The sequence below is a fragment of the Guillardia theta genome (assembly GCF_000315625.1).
Source record: "Guillardia theta CCMP2712 unplaced genomic scaffold GUITHscaffold_96, whole genome shotgun sequence".
Taxonomy (NCBI): domain Eukaryota; class Cryptophyceae; order Pyrenomonadales; family Geminigeraceae; genus Guillardia; species Guillardia theta.
In genome coordinates this window covers 270,691-290,968 of record NW_005434578.1, presented here as the reverse complement: position 1 = coordinate 290,968, position 20,278 = coordinate 270,691, and the positions used below count along the sequence as shown (strand labels likewise).

General features: G+C 50.1%; 9 protein-coding genes across 9 annotated transcripts in view; 3 read left to right on the top strand and 6 right to left on the bottom strand.

Annotated features, from left to right (window-relative positions):
- GUITHDRAFT_116524 (hypothetical protein) overlaps positions 1-238 on the bottom strand; it is a gene marked incomplete at both ends in the record, with an annotated part of 1,295 nt that extends 1,057 nt beyond the window's left edge. The window contains one exon of the mRNA XM_005824333.1: positions 19-238. Within this exon, the coding sequence (XP_005824390.1) occupies positions 19-238 (220 nt within the window). The remainder of the gene's footprint in view (positions 1-18) is intronic.
- Positions 239-1,015: 777 nt separating this feature from the next.
- Positions 1,016-2,275, bottom strand: GUITHDRAFT_116523 (hypothetical protein; the record flags this gene model as incomplete). Its single annotated transcript, XM_005824332.1, has 1 exon — positions 1,016-2,275. The coding sequence occupies one exon, from the start codon at positions 2,273-2,275 to the stop codon at positions 1,016-1,018; it is 1,260 nt and encodes a 419-aa protein (XP_005824389.1).
- A 53-nt stretch (positions 2,276-2,328) lies between these two features.
- On the bottom strand, positions 2,329-2,850 carry GUITHDRAFT_116522 (hypothetical protein; the record flags this gene model as incomplete). Its single annotated transcript, XM_005824331.1, has 1 exon — positions 2,329-2,850. The coding sequence occupies one exon, from the start codon at positions 2,848-2,850 to the stop codon at positions 2,329-2,331; it is 522 nt and encodes a 173-aa protein (XP_005824388.1).
- A 1,355-nt stretch (positions 2,851-4,205) lies between these two features.
- Positions 4,206-4,756, top strand: GUITHDRAFT_116521 (hypothetical protein; the record flags this gene model as incomplete). The annotated part of the gene is made up of 3 exons (XM_005824330.1): positions 4,206-4,278; positions 4,319-4,359; positions 4,550-4,756. The coding sequence occupies 3 exons, from the start codon at positions 4,206-4,208 to the stop codon at positions 4,754-4,756; spliced, it is 321 nt and encodes a 106-aa protein (XP_005824387.1).
- Positions 4,757-4,799: 43 nt separating this feature from the next.
- On the bottom strand, positions 4,800-6,989 carry GUITHDRAFT_97292 (DNA helicase; the record flags this gene model as incomplete). The annotated part of the gene is made up of 14 exons (XM_005824329.1): positions 4,800-4,858; positions 4,906-4,959; positions 5,146-5,230; positions 5,278-5,369; positions 5,422-5,588; positions 5,639-5,698; positions 5,744-5,810; positions 5,859-5,981; positions 6,036-6,086; positions 6,132-6,227; positions 6,288-6,379; positions 6,428-6,644; positions 6,691-6,792; positions 6,847-6,989. Coding segments are annotated over 14 exons (1,370 nt in total), but the record flags the coding sequence as incomplete, so codon positions are not given.
- A 2,565-nt stretch (positions 6,990-9,554) lies between these two features.
- GUITHDRAFT_154993 (hypothetical protein) lies at positions 9,555-10,238 on the top strand (the record flags this gene model as incomplete). Its single annotated transcript, XM_005824328.1, has 1 exon — positions 9,555-10,238. A coding segment is annotated over exon 1 (610 nt), but the record flags the coding sequence as incomplete, so codon positions are not given.
- A 1,969-nt stretch (positions 10,239-12,207) lies between these two features.
- GUITHDRAFT_145095 (hypothetical protein) lies at positions 12,208-15,763 on the bottom strand (the record flags this gene model as incomplete). The annotated part of the gene is made up of 9 exons (XM_005824327.1): positions 12,208-12,912; positions 12,959-13,684; positions 13,732-13,792; positions 13,839-13,922; positions 13,970-14,067; positions 14,113-14,189; positions 14,240-14,339; positions 14,393-15,439; positions 15,719-15,763. 9 exons carry the CDS (start codon positions 15,761-15,763, stop codon positions 12,208-12,210), a joined length of 2,943 nt encoding a protein of 980 aa, XP_005824384.1.
- A 2,532-nt stretch (positions 15,764-18,295) lies between these two features.
- GUITHDRAFT_154991 (hypothetical protein) lies at positions 18,296-19,039 on the top strand. Its single transcript, XM_005824326.1, has one exon. It carries the CDS (start codon positions 18,334-18,336, stop codon positions 18,913-18,915), a length of 582 nt encoding a protein of 193 aa, XP_005824383.1. The 5' UTR covers positions 18,296-18,333; the 3' UTR covers positions 18,916-19,039.
- A 304-nt stretch (positions 19,040-19,343) lies between these two features.
- GUITHDRAFT_116517 (hypothetical protein) lies at positions 19,344-19,700 on the bottom strand (the record flags this gene model as incomplete). Its single annotated transcript, XM_005824325.1, has 4 exons — positions 19,344-19,363; positions 19,404-19,494; positions 19,538-19,605; positions 19,655-19,700. The coding sequence occupies 4 exons, from the start codon at positions 19,698-19,700 to the stop codon at positions 19,344-19,346; spliced, it is 225 nt and encodes a 74-aa protein (XP_005824382.1).
- Positions 19,701-20,278: the final 578 nt, after the last annotated feature.

Here is a 20,278-nt window from a genome sequence, read left to right as displayed (position 1 = left end):
CACGTCGTGCCTGCTGACATGTCGAGCGGATGGCTTCTGCGATAGCGTCGGGGGTGCATCCCTCCACAGCCTTGCAAGCCTGGGCTGTCCTGCTGTTCGGATAACGCTTCGCGAAGCTCTTCACCCTCTCGACGAGATCAGCTTCGAGGACAGAGGCATCCACAAGTCCGCTCTGCGTGTATTGGCATGATCTCCGATACAGCAGGTTGCGAACATTTTCATCATACTGAAGAACCATACTTAGAAAGCTATTTGAAGTATACAAACCTCTTGCTTGCAGCTTCCTTGGCGCCCTGGCGGCTTCCCCTACACCTGACGAGGAGCCATGCTGCCGAAAATAACGGCGCCCTACCTAAACCCTAAACCCTAAACCCTAAACCCTAAACCCTAAACCCTAAACCCTAAACCCTAAACCCTAAACCCTAAACCCTAAACCCTAAACCCTAGTAGTAGTAGTCGATTTTATTAGAATGCTAGAGTAGTCGCATCGGGTACCTTCCCGGTCTAGTCTAGTCTAAATGGGTTCTCACGCTTGGCAGAGCGGCCCTTCTTGGATGGCCCGTTGTGGCATCCAGGGTTCTATCGTTGTTTCGCTGTTTCTGTTGTTTCCATAGTCCTCAGTTCCGAGCCGCCGGTGCGGCCATGTCTCCTCCGGGCCCGGGTTGACGGTTTCAGTGTAACCGTCCACCTGTCCAGTTTTTGCGCTAAGTCCATGTCCCTTCCCCGCCTGCCGCCTGTGAAGCTTCCCCGTCAGTCTGTCCTTGTTGACCTTTCCCCTGTCGTCATCCATCTGTCTCCTGTGTCCTTGCCCCTTCCTTGCCATGTTGGTTGTTTTTCGCCTATGAGGCTTCACCTTCGGTCTGTCCGTTGACCGTTGCCCTTTCGTCTCCCATCTGTCTTCTGTGTCCTTGCCCCTTCCCAGCCATGCTGATCCTGGTTGCTAGCTTTTGAGGCTTCCCTTGTGATCTGTCCTCGTTGATATTTACCCCTTCATCTTCCAACCATCTTATATCCTTCATGCTTGTTCTCTGTTGGTCGTGTCTCCTCGTCTCCTTGAGGTCCACAGCATGTGTTGCACTTCGAGCAGCTGGATGACTATCTTGGTCATGGCTCTGTCAATCATATCCTCGTCCATGAGCAAGTTCCGGAAATTTGTGGTCCATTCCCGCTCCATAATACTGCCTCTCACTCCTGCAATGAACGTGGCTTGTATGACCTCTGTGTTGTCGCTCCTACTTGTCATCTCTGCCCGCAGTGCTGCATATTTCTGTTCTTTCTCCTGAAACTTTGCTTTCAGGTTTGCCAGACTGCTTCCCTCGCCCGTGAACTCTGAAGTTCTTGCTATCTCCACCAGCACAATGCGATTGCTCCCTCTGAAGTAGCAGAGCCCATCTGGTATAAGATTGCCGTGCTCTGGTGCAGTCAGTCCTAGCCCTGTCATAGAGTTGATTGGCGTTTGCCACCAACTCTCCTGTTCAACACTTTTCTTCTTCCAGCTTTCTGTCAGGCATCCCTTGATTGTCTCCATTACTCTGTTGTGTGCCAAAGCGATCATGAGCTCAAATTCTTTGCAGGCTAGCTGGATATGCACCCAGCTTTCTTCCCTGCCCTCTCCGCACAGCGCTTCCATCTCCTTCCTCGAGAAGCGGCCTGTGCTCATGCTTGACCTCGACTTGATCTGTACTCTAAAGCTGCTGCGCCCCGCATGATCTCTCTCGCGAAGTGCCCTCCTTTGCTTGGCAATCTTTCCCCTCGGCACGAAGGTGTCGGCTGTGAGCTCGACTGCGGCAAACGTCTCTCTGAGCTTGACGTCGTCGCTGATGAGAGTGAGATGCACCCCCTCCATCGCCTCGCTCTCTCTGAACGAGGCCAAGGTCTGCTCGCAGCTTGCCGTCGAAGGCGAGCTCAGCACCCACTCCAGCTCTTTTTGCTGGAGAGTGCCCGTACTTGCCCCAACAGCGACATACGTCTTCGGGCTCGGCCCCTTGCGACCTCTCTGCCCAGGACCCTGCACGAGCATGCCCGCAAGTGGTTGTACCTCTGCGGCTGCAAGAGATTGCGAGAGCAGCTGAAATCGATAGATCTGAGCGATCTCAGCCGTCGACATTCCTCCAAGAGCTAAGAGCTGCGATAGCTCGGCAAGGCTCCCTCCCTTGCCCCAAGGTCCTCGCTTGGCTCGAAGCTTGAACGACCGGTCATGTGCAATGCTCACCTCTGTGGCTCGAAAGACTCTCCCTTCGATGGCGTATTCTGTCCTGCCTTCCCATAGCTCCATGGCTGCTTCATTCCGAAGGAAGGAGACGGTGACTGAGATGTCGTCTGCTCGTGCTATCTCAGGTCTGTAAGGTGCTTCCACATGATGGCCTTGTCGACTCCATCGACTGAGTCTACCATGAGACCTAGCTCCATAAGCTTCGTTTTCAACTTTTCTTCTTGTCGAACATACATCGAGGAAATCCCTAGGAGAGTCATGGAGATGAAGGAGGTCCCCTCGGTGCCTTCGGTGCCGATGTATGTCTCGACATTCTGCTTCTTGGCCTCCTCCATCTGTTGAATAAACCATGCTCTCGACTCTGAGCTCCATTCGCTCAGAGAGTCTTCAAACAGGTCGCGTCTCGCCTGCCGACATGTCGAGCGGATGGCTTCAGCGATAGCGTCGGGAGTGCATCCCCCCTCAGCTCTGCAAGCATAAGCTGTCCGACTATTCGGATAACGCTTGGTGAAGTTCTTCACCTTCTCGACGAGGTCGGCGGCCTCCTCGACGTGGCCTCCAGAGCGCTCACCCTGCGTGTATTGGCATGATCTCCGATACAGCAGGTTGCGAACGCTTTCATCATACTGTAGTACCATGCTTAGAAAGCTGTTTGAACTATACGAACCTCTTGCTCGCAGCTTCCACCGGTCCCCTTGCGCTCTCCCTACGCGCCGCAGGGCAGCATGCTCTTACTAAGGGCCGGCTCCTAAACCCTAAACCCTAAACCCTAAACCCTAAACCCTAAACCCTAAGTCCCTGCTGCTGCCCGCTGCCCGGTTCTTCTACATCCGATCCTTGTTGCCTTTTTCAGCTTGTTTTGCGGCGGCGGTGACACGGCTGAATTGCGGCCGTCGCCTGCCGCTGAGTGTCAGCTCGACTGCGAGCGCCTCCCTGATCTTCAAGTTCTCGCTGACTCAGTCCGGCCTGGCAGATGTCACTCCCTCCATCGCCCAAACCCTCAACCCTCAACCCTCAACCCTAAACCCGGGCTAAACCGTGCCAGGCTCAACCCTCAACCCTACTAGGCTAACTCAGTAAACCCCCAACCCTCAGTAAAACTTGAAGGCAGGGCCCGGGGCCTCACTTTGACTCTACTGAGAGGGTCAGACAGTAGAGTGAAGGCAGGCTGGCACGGTCGGCTTTACTCAACGTTAAGTTAAAGTCTTTCATTCAAGTTGGTCAACACAGGTACAGAGTGGGGGCAACCTGCAATGGAGAAGAAGAAGGAAGTTTGCTGGGCCGTGCGGGTGGGCAGGAAGACAGGAGTCTTTTTTTCATGTGCGGTCTTCTTCTTACTTTTTCTCCATTCCATCTCTATCCATCAAAATATCCATCCGAAGATGATTGCTGTCTTTTCCTGCCTGTTCTTTGAAGTGTCTTGTACTGATCGTCTGCCGACCTGATGAGAAGAGGCAGGGGAAGATGCGTTCGAGCAAGTCACTGGATTTCCTCATGGAATGCAAAACCTGAGGTGAGTCCCTGTATCAAGGCGCGACCCCTTGTGCTCTCTCACGGAAGCTTCTTTTGTGGACTCACTGCGCATGCTCAGGAAGTTTAAGTCCATACAAGAAGCAGAACAGGTCAGAGATTTCCTCTCCTTTGCTCTGTGAGAGCGAAATCTGGCCGATTAAAATTTATTTGCTAGTGGTTGCATGAGGCAGAACAACCCTCTGCTTCATTAGACCTTCCTCAAGGTATCTTTAACACTTACATTCATTTGCCTTACTATTTATGAGTCGGAAAGAGGCAGAGGAAGGCACAAGTTGTCGATCCGACAGACATTCAATATGAAAGCAAAACATGCAATCAGCTCCATGCCAGCAACAAGAAGATCAAGTCTTTAGATACTGCTTCATTTCACTACTTTCTCTCTTTCGATGGAGGATCGCGAGGGAATGGTCAGAGCACAACAACAGCTGGGTCAGGAGCTGTTCTATACCATAAGCATCAGATGATATGGAGAGGAGGGCTCTTTTTGGGTGCTGCCACCAACAACGAGGCTGAGTACAAAGGCCTGATCCTGGGTAAGACCTGCCGGATCGTGCTCTAAACTAACCTAGCCAGGCCTGCGAAAGGCGCGTGAACTGAAGATCACAAGGCTTAAGGTGAACGGCGACAGTAAGCTTGTCATCAACCAGGCTGATTATATCCATCGCCTCTACAAAGCTCACATGCAGTAGGTAAACAAGCAATGGAGATGTGATAAAACGCACCTCCAAGAGTTGTGCAAAGAGGCGATGTCGTTGATGGAGCAGGTGCACACTTGATTGCTTAGTTGCGTCTGATTTCTATCAGTTTGAAGCGATTGATTTGTGCCATGTCCTACGAGAACACAACAAAGAAGCTGATCAAATGGCGAACTACGCCATGAACATCAAAAGAGATTTTGATGACATGATCGATCCTGATGATGATGAAGATATGATCGAATTACACAGAGGTATGCACTCTGATACTTACTCGAATGAGATCCGATGGATTAAGAACAAATTCAGGATGTAAAAGTATCAGGAGATCCCCTTAACACTCCAGATGGAATGACAATAGGAAATTATTTGTTTATTGTTGCTTGAGGATCCCAGATCATGAAATGTACTTGTCGGCCTGTCAAACACATCAACATATCCCTAAATCCAACAACTCTCAAAAACCTGCTCTGCAAGAAGTTTCGCAGAAGACTTGGCATCGAAGAAGAGATTGTCGACCTAATACAACATTACCCTCAACACATTACCCTCAATCTGACACTCTGTATCTCTACATCTGTCCATTCTCAATACAAACTTGTTGTTTTCCTCCCCCTCACCCCGCTCCCTCCTTCTCTCCCTCCCTCTATTCCAACAGATCCACAGCGTCCTCGCTGATTTTCCACACATGCTTATGGCCCTCACCTCTTCGATGTCACCGGGAGCAATACTGGTTCGACCGTTCATTCTCGCGATGATGTTGGCAGGGGTGAGGAGCTGAACAGCATATCTGCGATTGACTATTAGACTGCTGCAACTGAATTGCGAGGCCAATACCGCAGCGTAGCCCTTTCACCGATCTGAGAGAGGGAGACAAGAGCATCAGCCTCAATCTCAATTCCTTCAGTCTTGGCACGAAGAGCAATGACCTACAGATATTCAGTGTCTCTCAAATTGTAAGAGCTACCAGCTGCAGTTCACCTGTGCCATCTCTTCCACGCTGTAAGGCTCAGTTCGGATGATCAACAATCGATCGAGCAAGTCTACAGGGATGCCGTGTGGCGACACGATATCCGCTCCACGTACAGTGCACATCCCGCGATTAGTGGCGAAGATGACGATGGGGGAAAGTGTGGACTCAAGCGCTCCTGATTGAAGAGCTTGAGCACATGACATTAACGGGACGTCGCATGCTTACGATTCAAATATGTGAAGCACTCCAAATCCAACATGTGCACCTCATCGACAAACAAAACGCCTGACACGCAATGAGCAATTCTTGTAATTCAGCAAGAACATGTACCAGGCACAAGCTCTGCCACTCCCTGATCGATGTACTTGGAGACAACCTTGTTGATTTCCATGCGAAGCTGAGGCAGGCATGTGTCAACAGATCAGGGATAATCAAGCAACTTTACCTTTTCAGTAATTTCCGTTTTCTTAGGCTTCGCAATTTGGTTCATCATGCTAAAAATATCTTGACCTCCTTGTGGTCTCGCATTGGCAACGTCCAAGTCATGCAAGGAGACGTCTTGAACAACCTGATTGAATTTTAAGATCACTGGGCGCATCTTACATCACAGCAGTCAGCTTACTTCTTTCTTTTTGTGAACGTCTCCCTTTGGCATAGGAACGTAGTCTTCGGCCTAGGTCTCACTCTGAGAATTGAAATTTGATTCCACCATGCTCACCTCCAGATCGAACTCTGTCGCGTAGGCGTCTGATCGACCCACCCTCTTCACTGCTCCAGAATTGGCTTCGATGTAAATCACATCTCCAACAACAACCTGTATACCAAACCTCAGATGGAAGATGAACAGGGAAAAAGATAATATGAACTTGCTCACCTTCTCCTTTTGCAACGACTCATAAATGCTTGGATCCAGTTTTAGTTGCTTGGTACCCTTCGTTGTTTTCAAACCGATAATGACGTGAGAGACTGAAAGGAAATGGTTATCGCTGATTGAATTGGGAGTCTATCGCTAACCGGTCTTCCCATATCCTCCAAGCGGATTTTCAGTTTCTTCCGGTGTCAATTCGATCACTTCGCCTTCGTACACTTCTTTGTTCTCCTTGATGCGAAGGCCGATGGCTCGTCGAAAATTTTCCATCAGAATCTCAACTTTCTTCACTTCTGATGAATACACTTCCGATCCGACCATCGGAACGAAAGGAACCTTCGGCCCCAGCTCTTTGGCCATACCCTGAGCACAACCCCTCAGCCTCAACCTACATAGCATAAAGTAATACCAAGGCAATCGCTGTCTTTCCTGTTCCAGGCGCTCCAGCAAACAAGACGGCTCTACCTGCCATCTTCTTTGACCGGATCAGGTCGACGGCAATGCCGGCAGCCTGTCGACAACCGCATGAGCTACTCGGTATAGATCAAGCCAATTGACTGAGCACCTCACGAGCCTTTTCTTGCCCGATGAAACCAGCAGCAACAGGGTCAGCTGCTCCACTCTCATTAAGACCAAGGCCTTTGACGTGGCTGTGCGATGCTATGCGCTCTGTCTTGGTGGTAGACTTGACCTCCTCGATCTTCATCTAATTTTCACAAGTTATCAGTCAGCCGTTACAGTCAGTGACCTATGAAAACTGGTGATTCCTATAATGCTTCCCTTTGTTTTTAACAAACAGTATCTCCCTCTTCTTGTATGAAAAAGATATCACAACTTTCTTGGAGGAGAACTTTCCTCCGTGGTCCTTCCTTGCACGCCTAAATTTCTTGCTACTTCAATGAGTGACGCTGTTCCCTCTGCTCCCGCTGCTGCCGCTGCTGCCGCTGCTGCTGCTCAGCGGCTGCTGCTGCTCAGCGGCTTCTGCTGCCGCTGCTGCTGCCGCTGCTGCAGGTTCGGAAGTAAGATCTCTCCTCACACAGCAATGATGGATCTCCGTCATTCCCCCATGGAGGCGCTTCCCTCTCATTTCTTCCCCCCCCCTCTGCTGCAGCGCCGCCTCTCATTCCATGGATCCAACGCTAACGCGCGGCTTCCACGGGCCTCTGCCAATCATCAGGGTGGGTAGGGCTGGGAGATCAATTTGGCAGGGTGGGGTATGTCATTTCAGAATTTGGGGTGGTCCTCCCAAACACTTTCGTACAAAAGGGGGTAGTGGGAGTACATGTGGTCCAGTTTAACCGATCAGAACCACAATACAGGGGGTAGGGTGGTAGAAAGAACGAGGAACCAGAGTCAATACAAGAATCGAAGGAACGAAGAAATGCGACGCTGACAGGTTGTGCGATGCGATACAGTGAAGCAGTTACGCACCCGAGGTTGAATGAGTACAAGAGGACATGAGTTTGCACATGAGAACATAAGTGTGTGTATAGATTGATGCCAGAAGTTGTCGTGGCTCAACATGAGAAACAGGTTGTTGAAAGCCCGAAAAGAAAAGTCAGAAATGGGCTAGGAATTGTGCTGGATGTCACTCGTCTTTGGAAGGTGAAGCTTTTTCCAGGCTTCAGAGAAGAGAGATCTTGCGAGAAGAGAGATCTTGAGAGAAGAGAGGAGAGATCTTGAGAGAAGAGAAGAGAGATCTTGCGAGAAGAGAAGAGAGATCTTGCGAGAAGAGAAGAGAGATCTTGCGAGAAGAGAAGAGAGATCTTGAGAGAAGAGAAGAGAGATCTTGAGAGAAGAGAAGAGAGATCTTGAGAGAAGAGAAGCGAGATCTTGAGAGAAGAGAAGAGAGATCTTGAGAGAAGAGAGATCTTGCGAGAAGAGAAGAGAGATCTTGCGAGAAGAGAAGAGAGATCTTGAGAGAAGAGAAGAGAGATCTTGAGAGAAGAGAAGAGAGATCTTGAGAGAAGAGAAGAGAGATCTTGAGAGAAGAGAAGAGAGATCTTGAGAGAAGAGAAGAGAGATCTTGAGAGAAGAGAAGAGAGATCTTGAGAGAAGAGAAGAGAGATCTTGAGAGAAGAGAAGAGAGATCTTGAGAGAAGAGAAGAGAGATCTTGAGAGAAGAGAAGAGAGATCTTGAGAGCTCAGACTTTCTCCGACGAGAGTCAAGATGCAGAAGTGGAGGGCAACTGATAATTACAACAAGGTCTTTTTGTTCATCAAATCACTCCTTGCCATTATCCTTCATGTGTTGCTGCTTGCTGTTTTAGCAGCCTCTTGCAGACGAAGATATACGATGGTTTTGTTATTGTCTGTTTATCGCATGTGAATCATCCAGGGCCATAAGACGGCTCGTACAAACTCCGTACGAGTCTCTTGGCTTCTTCGTGAATGGCCTTGAGCAAGCGAGCAAAAGTATTTCGTTGTAGCAGCCAATAAAGTTTCGGGATAAGATTTCTTGCCGACTTGGAAGTTTATCTAGAGCTTGAGAATAATATATCCACTACTGTTTCTTTTCGCTTCTCGTTGAATCGACGGGTGCTTCTTCTCGCGTTTGTGTTTTTCTCACACACAACTCCATCTCCATCTCTCACTATCAAAAACATTCTCAATCTCTCATCACAGTCTAAAACTATTCTCAATATCTTATCACTGTCTCTGTCATTGTCTTCTTGACTTTCTTGATCTCCGTCCGCGTCTTTCGCTCCCTCCATCTCCATTTCCTTCTGCCACAGTTGTTTCCTCCCCGATTCCACCACTACTAGTACAAATATTTTTACTAAATTTTCCGGAACTCCCAACGATGCGGATGCCAGGTAGGGGAGGTGAACGGAGAGGTAAAGGCGTGTTCTGCTACGGCCATGCACAACGGAAGTTACCAGGATAGATGACTTCGTATCCGTGCTGCGCGTTGTTCCTTCTCCTTGGAATGCAAGCTTCGGTGTTTGGTTATGGTGAGCGTGTTTACATCTTCGAGGTCAGCCTGGTCGTAACTCGTCATCCTTGTGTTGCGGTGGTATACAGATGAAAACTCCTTCCATCCTTCTTTCAAGACAACATCCAACCATGTTGCTGGCCATGTCGTGGACCAACAGGGCGCAAAGAGAAGGAGGATGGCAGACGACGCATGTGATGCCTCGGAAGTTGATTGATGCGACGCTAACTATCCCTTGCAACAGCCATCTTCGATGATCGAGCTCGTGAACCCAAGGTGGATAATCTGCAGATGTTGAATGAAGCATGTGCTCACAGCAGTAGGTGTGCCGACCATGAATCACTGTGATTCGTCTTTAGTCAGAGCGCGTGACATGGCGACAGGAACGCGGATCTTTTCATGAACACTGTCCTCTGGGAGGGAAACAGCGCTGAGGAATCCCTCGAACGATTTGTGAGTCAAGAATTGATGTTGCTCAAATTTCACAAACGGATGTTCGCGAGGGACATTCATCTTATAAACTCAAAGGCTTCAGACATTAAGCCGTTTCATATTACAGCTATTCCAAAAAATCAAGGTACAAGCCCACTCGGGTTGTCCGCGAACAAGTTTTACTACACACTGGTAAAGCTTTACGGTAATTTCCCACGAATCTATCAGGAAAGAAAAGGAGATGTGCTATATCAGTCGGAGTCAATACGTTCTACCTGCCTTCAAGGCATAGTGCAGATGGCTGTGAAACTTTTGTTTCTAGCTAAGATCTGCGGAAGAGAAATTGATCGAGCAATCGTTAGCCATTATTTGGATTCGATCGAAACTTCAGTTCGAAATGCAGCAAAGCTGCAGTATGAGAATCTGCCGCATCTTATCACTTGTACGGAGCACTCCTCGACGGGTAGTGCTGTTCTGCTCGGTTTTGTGGATTCCTGTTTGTTGTCTTGTCGTCAAGTGTTGAGCTGCATTACCAAGTATGGAGACGGCGCTAGTGCATCGGACAACTACGTGCTGATCTTCGATATCCTGGAGCATGCTGTAAACTACGCATCGAACAAAAACCAAGCCATTGTGTACCTCAGACATGGCTTTAACCTATTCGAATGTTTTCGGAGGAACCATGGTTTTGTTCCCAATGAAATTTTGAATGCTTGATATGCATTGTCGAAAGGATATCCAGGAGATTTGAAATTTCTGCTGTTGAAGGAGAAAATATCTTGCATTTGATTGCGGAACAGGGACCTGATATTTCTGCAAGAACCTTCAACTTGTGGACATCGCTTCTAAAAAATTGCTTGTCGAGGTAATTTAATACTCCTTTGTTCAAGGAAAGCATCGAATATTCTGAATATATTTCTTCTTTATAGGAGCTCGTCTGGGTCATTGAAGCCATTGCGGGATCCACTGTTTGTTCAGAGAATACATGCTCTAACAACAGCATGCTTGCATGACGAGCAATCAAAAGGAGCCCAATTGCCAGGCATTATGGAGTATTCGGAATATGTCTCGTTGCTCCATCAGTACGCAGAAAAGGCTCAGGAACACACGTCGATTCAAGAGCAAGACAAGGTATCCTCCTGTCAATCTTTTGCGAATCTACCTCAGTGACGGATGTTCTTGAGGTTCCTTCCCTTCCCATTCACTGGGTAGTCTCAACGGGCCAGGGCAGCTCCGCACCTCAACAGTCTATTCTCAACGACACACAGCTCATAGTAGGTTTATTTGACAACATTGTATACACTAGTTGAAGCCTCACCGTGGCAGTGTCACCAGCCCCGGGCCGCGCCTGTGATCGGAAGGCCGCCGAACGGCCCGGGTTCACTGTCAACACTGTTACAGAGTACCGTACTGCCACCGTCGACTGACTCTCACAGTTCCCGTTTGAGTAATGTTCACTTGCCAGTCCCGGCGGCCGGCCGGGCGGTCACCGTCACCCGGTCCGACCGTCAGGTGACAGCCTGACGGCCCGCGGTGCCGTGACCGGGTGCCACCCGGTGACCGGCGGCGCCCGGCCCGGCCCGGCCCGCCGGTCACTGACCTGAGTGCCGCCAGTGCCGCGTACGGTATTGAGTGTGATCATCCCCCTCATATCCCCTTTGTCGCACGTGCACGAGCGGAGAAAATCCTCTTCTTCAGGCAGCATCTCTTTCCCCCCTGCAGTCTCCCTCCCTTCCGCCACCCCCCTTCTCTCCTTCCCTCCCTCCCTCTCTCACTCCCTCCCTCCCTCTCTCCCTCCCTCCTTCCCTCCCTCCCTCCCTCCCTCCCTCCCTCCCTCCCTCCCTCCCCCCTGCCATTCCCTTTCTCTGTCCCTTTCTCCTCCAGAGACAGAAGTCGCTTTCAAGGATCCTGCAGCAAGGTAACCATCGTTCATGTTCGTTCTATTTGATCGGGGATGAGGACGAAAACTTTTGATTTGCACGTCAGACTGATAAACGGTGATGACGTTAAAAGATATCCATTGTCTGACCCGCAAGTCTTGAGCTCTACAGTCTTTTGTCTTGTACGGTTGTGCTTGTGCTTGTTGCAGACGTAACTCATCACGATGAAGACCAAGATGACGAGAATGAGGGAGTGTGTACTCCAATTCCCGCCGGATTGGGTCCCTCCTACTCGTGATTATTTTGAAGGCATTTGTCTGAGTGTTGAGTTACACTGTTGATACCGTGAAGTTGACGATGAAATGTTCCTGCCTTGTACGTCCCTCCTTGCTCACCTCCTTGCAGGTCAAGGATCAGGATGGGGCTTCTGAGTGACCCAGGAGAAAGACTCCTTCCTGCTTCTGCCTGATGCAGGAGCAGCCCTGTAAATCGTGTAGAGTAGCTATTCATGTCTGTGCAAATACATCAAGACTTGCTTGTATCTTATGCGTGTCACGCGAGATCGCTAGGGTGTCACACGCAAAGAAGGTGAAGGGAGAAAAGGAAATGAGATAAACGGGATTTCAATCAATAATCTACTTTGACTCCGCGGTCTCGAGGATCTCAACTACGCTAATACTTAAGCCGACAAGTCTCCAGTCCAGAAAACTCCGTTACCATGGTTAATGGACATAAAGAAGTCAGCAAAGACAACAGAGATGATGGCCATCAACTTCATCACGATGTTAAGAGCAGGTCCTGAGGTGTCCTTCAAAGGGTCGCCGACAGTGTCGCCAACAACTGCTGCCGCATGCACGTTGGACTTCTTGCCGGCATAGATGCACTTGCGTCCATCAGTCGTGACCACAGGCTCATCTCCGGACATAATCTTCTGATACCTGGAGGGATCAGACTTCTCCAGCTCAGCGAGCCACGTCTTGACTGACACGTGCTCCTCAGTAGAGCCATACCCTCCCTTCGGCTGACGCACAGCCTTGTCTCCACTGTTCGCCTCAGCAGCAGCTTTGAACTTCTCATCATCGATTGAGCTGCCGTCACGGAAGGGAAACCAGCCGTTGAGTTCTCCCTTCTCCGTGTACTTCTTGGCGTTGTCCCAAGCACCTCCCGTGTTCGACATGGAGATGGCCAACTGAACAGACGAGACGATGGCACCTGTGAGCAGACCAGCAACAGCCTCCACACCGCAGAAAGATCCAACAAGGATGGGGCTGAGGATGACGAGGAGTCCAGGAGCAATCATCTCCTTCAGCGACGAGTTGGTGGCAATGCTAATGCACTTGTCGTATTCCGGAACGACCACCTCCTTGTGCTTGGCCTTGAATTCCTGAAACACAAATTCATCAATGATGCATTATGAAAGCTCACTCTACCTGTCGCTCATGGAAGTCCAATCCAGCAATGTCTGACAGCCCAGGGATCTCGGCCCACTGGCGGGCGATCTCCTTAACCATGGCGTTGGCAGCCTCACCAACAGACCTCATCGTGAGCGCTGAGAACCAGTAGGGGATCATGGCTCCGAAGAGGATGAAGGCGAAGACAACAGGGGACAGCAGGTTGACTCCCTTGACTGTAAGGGCATTCTGAGCATCCATCGAAGCAGAGCACCTGGTCACAAAGGCTCCGAAAAGCGCAAGGGAAACCAAAGCAGCTGAGCCGATTGCGAAACCTTTTCCGATAGCGGCAGTGGTGTTTCCAGCAGCATCGAGGGCATCCGTCTTGTCGCGAACCTCAGAGGGAAGCTCACACATTTCCGCGATACCACCGGCGTTGTCGGAGATCGGTCCGTACACATCGATGGCCAAGCAGGTAGCGAGAGTAGAAAGCATTCCCAACGCAGCCAGAGCAACACCATACATTCCAGCAAACTTGAAGGAGGTGAAGATGATGAAAGAAATGATCACCACCGGAATGATGGCAGACTGATAGCCAAGTGCCAAGCCGTAGATGATATTGGTAGCAGCTCCTGTCTCGGATGCTCGTGCAACGTCGCGGACAGGTTGGTACGAGTGAGACGTGTAGTACTCGGTGATGAAGCCGATCGCGCATCCACCCCAAAGCCCAGCAACGATGCAGATATAGCACACAAACGAAGAGGCCTAATGTAAATTAGTGACAACGAATCAGTAGAAGGCGAGGGGCGTACAGGCTCAGGAACTCCCATGATCTGGATCTCTGATGGAAGGAAAATGGTGGTGATGGGAAACCTGAACAATTAGGTCAGTCGCCATGCCATGCATCATCCACACTGACAGAGCAAAGGTCATAAGAAGGGAAGTCAGGAACAGCTGAACTTTCAGGGCGACTTCGATGTCTTCCTCCTTCTTCACCGGCATCCTGCGTACGCCAGTTATGGAAAAGTCTGACATCAAGGAATGACTCACAGATCCGTGGCGACGAATGATGTCAACAAGCAGACGACAATGCCGCATGCCGCGATGTAGAGAGGGAAAACCAAGGCAGACCAGCCAGCCTCCTCGATCTGCAAGAGTTTCAGGAGTCAAGGAGCAAATGCTCATGTTTTCACCGCTACAGATGATGCTCCAATGAGCATGGCGGCGCAAGAAGCCTCGCCAAAGGAGCCAAAAAGGTCAGAACCCATTCCTTTCGGAAAACATCTCAGCGACCCAGCCTACACAACAAGAAAGACATACCCGCAACGTCACCGACATTGTCTCCAACGTTGTCGGCGATCACACCGGGGTTGTAGGGCGAGTCTTCATCCAACTTCTTTCCATCACCAACTCCAATGACCTGGTAGCAAAGAATTACACATACGAATCAATGTAAATCTCAGATCGCGATACCTTTCCTGAAAGATCCGCACCGACATCCGCAGCCTTGGTAAAGATTCCACCTCCAACACGCCCAAACATCGCAATCGCAGATCCACCAAGACCATAGCCAGCAATGCATTCGAACAGATTCTTGTAGTCGACAGATCTCTTTCCGCCCTCCCATTTGGAGAAGATCTCGCGATAGATCAAAGCCAAGATGTACAACACCATCATTGAAATCGCAACCAATGAGTAACCCATGACACCTCCGGCACGAAACGCAGTGTTAAAGGCAGAAGTCCAGCCAGCCTCGCCCTGTTTCTTGGCAGACACAGTGGTACGAGCATTTGCGAACACCGCAACCATCATTCCAATGTAACCCGAGAGGATCGAGGTGAGACCACCAACGACAAAGGAAAGAGCAGTAAGGCCTCCAATGTTCCACCGCCAGACAGCTTCGTTGCCCTCAGTCGTGTGCGATACAAGGATGAAGATAAGGATAGAGAAGCAAACAATGAAAACAAAGCAGATTCGATACTCCGCCCAAAGGAAAGATTTAGCACCCTCTTGGATGGTTTCATAGATAGTCTTGAGCTCCTCATCACTCGCCTTAGATGCCGCAACCAGCTGTTCAGTCTCTCCAGCTCCTGATGAGTCAAGGCTGATCTGGGAGACTGTGTAGAAGAGAAAAACGGCAAAAGCGATACCAATAGCGCCGCAAACGAAAATGATTGCGGAAGCTCCAGCAACGGCGCCCTCGTTGTTCTCCACAACGTACTCATTTCCCTTGGGCTCAGTCTCCGCTCCTTGAGCAGGAGCAGCCTCTGCAGCTTCCTCCCCTTCTGCCAACTGGGATGCTTTAGCGACTGGCTTGGTCCCTGCAGACAAAACAGGGTGGGAGGCAGCTCCAAGTTTCTTGTGCACGGTGGCAGCAACACGAGCCTTCGACCCAGCCTTGGCTGTCAACAACTCAACTGTAGAGCCGCGCGTGGATACATGATCATAGACTGTAGCCACAAAGAAGGTACAAGCGATAAGACCAAGCAACACGGCTGCTTGCTTGGACAATCCGACCCGCTATAGAAATCACAAGAGTCAGGGCTAGAAATCAGCCAAAACAGTTCAACCACTTCAAATCAAATTGAACAGGTGGGATTTAACTCTGTCATTGAGGTGTTTCACCAAAGAGCCATGAAATGCATATGCAATCACGAGCTCATAGTTGAGGTCGCAAAGGAAACTATCCCAAAGTTTGCAGCATTCACTACCATGACAACATATAGATTTAGCTTTGATGGCATCAGATATTGCAGTGCAATCTATATAGAGAAGGCGTTAGCATGAGAGCTGACGTACCTGTCGCGGCATCAGCGCCATTCCTGCCACTTGAACCGCCGCCATCACCAGCGTCGCTGTTCCAAATCCGGATGACCCACCCCTGCCATAGCCCAGATCCACCCCCTCATCACATTAGGCCTGACCCCCTCCACCCCTTAAGTTTTCTTTTACTACATTTCTGGCACCGCTTGGCATCACCCCATGCCAATTCACCCTCCATCTGAGACTACCCTACCCCCTCTTTTTATGCAACCAGCAATTTTTCTACCCTGCAATTCCTTCCGAAGCAACGACCTATTTTTTAGCAAGGGGAGGGTGGTGTCATCAACGGGGTGGGGGTCTACAAAGGGGTGGGTGGTATCATTGGGGATAGTAGATTGAAGGGTCAGCTTTGAAGGGTCATTTTAGGTTGACTAAACATTATTCCTCTGTACGAGGACTACCGGTACACCACTCGACGTTTACTCAACTTCTTTACTCAAAGTTAAGTTAAAAATCAGTACTCAATTAAAAATCAGTACTCGCGACTCCCGGCCCGGCGAGACGATCCGCTTTGAGTAAAATCCGCCCGCGGCCCGGTGACGGATGGACTCGGACGCCGGGGCCGCCGGCGTACTGTAGTGCCAAGCGGTTCAACGGTTTAGCTAAGCACTACTCTAAACTCAGTGGTAAACCAGCGGTTTAGGTAACGTCCGACTCTTCATGGTGCGGCGGACAGGATGGCGGGGAACAGGGTTGGCGGCGATGGCAGGGTTAGCCGCTGCCATTCTCGTCAGCATGGCTCGTTGGAGGAGAGACAAAATTTCTCTCCTCGAGCCATATCAGAATGCTCGCCGTCTCTCTCACGGGGATGAAGGGAAGGTTGTCCAGACCCTCAAGTCGCAGGAGCAGGTGGTGAAAGAAAGGGTGAGGCTGTTGAGGTTGCAAGTGCAGGAAGAAGACCTCAAGAAAAAGCTGCTGCTTGAAAGGCAATCGAATAGGCAACTCGCACACCAAACTCTCTACAGCCAGGAAGCGCAAGACATGTACAAACAGGCCGAGGAGTATGAGAATGAAGCCAGGGAGTACTACCACAAAGCTCAAGAGGCGTACTGGCAGGCGAATTCGCAGGCTTCATATGAAGATTGGAAGAGAGGACAGCAGGAATGGGAGTACTGGTACAATCGGCCCAGCATTGCGGACAAAGCTCCTTCCCACGGGGGGTCTAGTCTGCAGGCGGATGGAACAAACCTGGCCAAGACGTACCTTCTGGCAGCTGCATTCACCTACTTTGATCGAGCAAACAAGCCCACGATGAAGAACTGGAAGCAGCTTACGAGAACGTGGGACTCGCAGTTCGCGAACAAAGCCAAACTGCTGCAATTGCAAGGTACGAATGAAAGCGAAGAAATTTTGCGATTGCTCAATGACGTACTTGATCACAGGCAGAAGTGCAGAGACATCAAAGGATCTATTCGATCGGGCTCGACAAAAATATCTCCACGCTATGATTAACTTTGTGCAGCTCCATGGGAGCCTAAGGGGATGGAAAGCTGCTGAGAGCTTGTGGGAGGAAGATGTCAAGGTCAAGGTTCAGCAACCTGGATCCAAGCTGAGGCAAGAGGATTCGCCTGTTGCTAACTTTGCGAACGATCTTGATGACGGAAAGAGCTTTCTCAAGTCCTACCGTGCAGCAATGAAGATGCATCATGGTGAGGTTTCTCTCGCCAAGTTCGGAATTGACTTTCGCCCTCAGCGGCTTCACCTCGGGAGATGATCATGCGAGGGTTAGTTCTCAGCGCAGAGAAGGACTTCGCTCTCTCCAAAGGATCATCCGCTTTCTCCAAGCCTCACCAGACTTCCTTGGCTCCCGCCAAGACTGATGTCAAGGTGAAGCCCACGACGGCTTCCCCTGCCAAGGCAGCTGCAACCAAGCCCCCCGCCCCTCAGGTGGAGGAGGCCCATGAGAGCTCCAAGCGAGAGGTAGAATGGACCTCACTGACCGATCGGTGGGAGAAGTTTTTGTTGCGAGAGATGCAACTCGACCACGAGCAGCAGCTGGTTGATGCTCAGCGAGCAAAGCTCATAAAGAATTTTGTGCACGCGTCGCTCCAGGGAAGGATACAGTCTTTGTACCTGCCCTCAGATTATTCGCCTTCGTTCGGAATGCTTCAGAGCTATTGGAAGACTTTCACTTCTCGGCCACCATCGCGCTTCCCAGGCATGGGCATGGCACAAACAAGTGAGTGTTGCTTTTGTTGTTGCGTTTTGTTGATCGTGCTGCAGGCGAGGACCTCGACCGGCGCATCAGGAAGCTGCGATCTCGAGCTGGTCGGATGTGTACCAGTGATGAAGATTGCGCTACATTGAAGTCTATCTCGCACCTCAAACCTCCAGCTTCCGCTGAGAAGAAAGTCAGCAAGAGCCCTCATGTCGCTCAAGAGGAGCAGAAGCAGCTGCAGAAGTTCATCACCAACTACATCCCAGACGAGAAAGCTGCCAAGTCTCTCGCTAAGACTTTAGACTCCAAGTTGAAAGTCTTTCGAGACCTCAAGGAGGAGCAGACCAACTCAAAGTCTCCTCAGCAACAGCCAGTCGCTCCTTTCAAGGCTCCTGCGCCATCCTCTGCTGCTGCACAAGCCAAGAACTTGAAGATGCCCGCAAAGGTGACCGAGCGAGCAACTGAGCACAGCAACAAGGACTCGACGAGCATCTCCCTGCACAAGCAGCATTATGTCAAGATCAGGAATTATGTTCGCAGATGGGACGCGTTCAAGTCTTGCATCGCGGGCAAGTCGCTAGACTCTGCCCACGCAACCCAAGTTGTGAATGATCAGAAGGCAATGTGCGACACCTTGAAAATGCTCATCGTCTCTTCTCGCCATCGTCCCGGCGCCTTCAAGCTCGCCGTTGCATCCACGTCGCTGGCCGATCGATTGTCAAGGGCGAGAAGAGGACAGCCGAGCCTGAGGCAGCTGAATGCGAAGCAGAAGCTGATTAATCATCTTCGCCTCAAGCTCTACCTCCAAGAGTTTGGAGTCCCCCGCAAGGTCAAGCAGTGCAGCCACGTCAAGGGCTCCAGCCCTTCGCCTTCCTGCTTGGACGGAAAGCCCAACGCTCAGTCGCTGCACGCGGCCGGCGAGTCTGCAGGGAGAGACTGGCAGGCAGTGGCGAAGATGTGGGACGAAATGAGCACTCCGCAAACTTTTGTGGTGAAACTTCAGCACGGGATTTAAGCTCGCTGACGGTCGGATGGACCTGCTGTATGTGTTGCTGACAAGTACGAGTGTCATCTCTTCGTTTCCTCCCTTAACTAGACTAAACTTCCTAGACCACTTGAATTAAATATACCAAATCAAAGCTCAACATTCGCAAGTTTACCCGTACAATTGTCACAAGCCAAAGTATGGAACCAGACAACGGCCATACTATCTGACTGACTTGCATTCTGCACAATCGTTGCCTCAGCCTTCATTGGATCTCTTATATATTCAGGGTTCATAACACCTCTCAGATTTTCATTCTCGTTCACTCTCAACTTACAAAATTTTCCAGCAGACAAACAATTCTCTTCTCAACCAACACGAAACAAAACACTCAATCCAGCAGAGAACATATGGAAAGAGAAAAGAGGGAGAAACGTCATCAGTACTCATCCGGGCGGTTAAAGTAATGATCCCACTCCTTGCATCAAAGTCAAACGCCAACTCGTACACGTCCTCACCTACTTGCACTCCGCTCTTGTACTGCTCGAAGGCGACCTGCTGGTTTGCCTGGAAGTAAGTGTCCTGAGCCGATTGATAGAGATCCTTCGCCTGTAGCAGAATGACTCGGGCGCAGTGCTGACTGGCATGAAACCTTTGCGTTCAATGTCGCCGCAGTCTTGAAGAGGTCGTCAGCAGAGGAGAGAGCAGTGAAGGAGGGCCCTGCAAGTTCACATCATCAGCTGCATGGTGCATGAGAAAGAATGTGAACCGAAGGACTCCTGGAGAGAAACAAATTCTCTGATCGATGCGAACATCTGAAATGAGTCACAGGTCAGGATAATGGAACAAACTACAGAACGGGTAGAGTCGAGATTGTCAGGAGATTCTGACAATCTTTAAACAAAGAGGCATGCATGCATCAATCAGTTTATCAGCAGCAGTCTGAAGGCTGATGACTTTCGTTTCTTCTCTTCTTACCTCCATCTTTCGTTCTGCTCAGCTCCCTATCGCCCACTCCATTTTTCCTCACCTTGACTGCCACTAACCTTGCCTTTCAGCCTCACTGGCATGCTCCATACATCACATGCATTATCGACCTTGTTCTTCACTGTCTCTTCAGCTCTCCATACATCACATGCATCATCGACCTTGTTCTTCACTGTCTCTTCAGCTCCCCATACATCACATGCATTATCGACCTTGTTCTTCACTGTCTCTTCAGCTCCCCTTCTCCCTCCCTCCCTCCCTCCCTCCTTTTCCTGTCTTCCTTACTGATGCTCCAAACCATTTCATCTCCCTTTTTAGCCTCAAAGGCGGTTCCTTATATTAAAGAGTTTTTTCCTTCTGTGAGGTTCCTTTCGGTTCCTTAAGAAAAACATTTCAGTTTGACTCT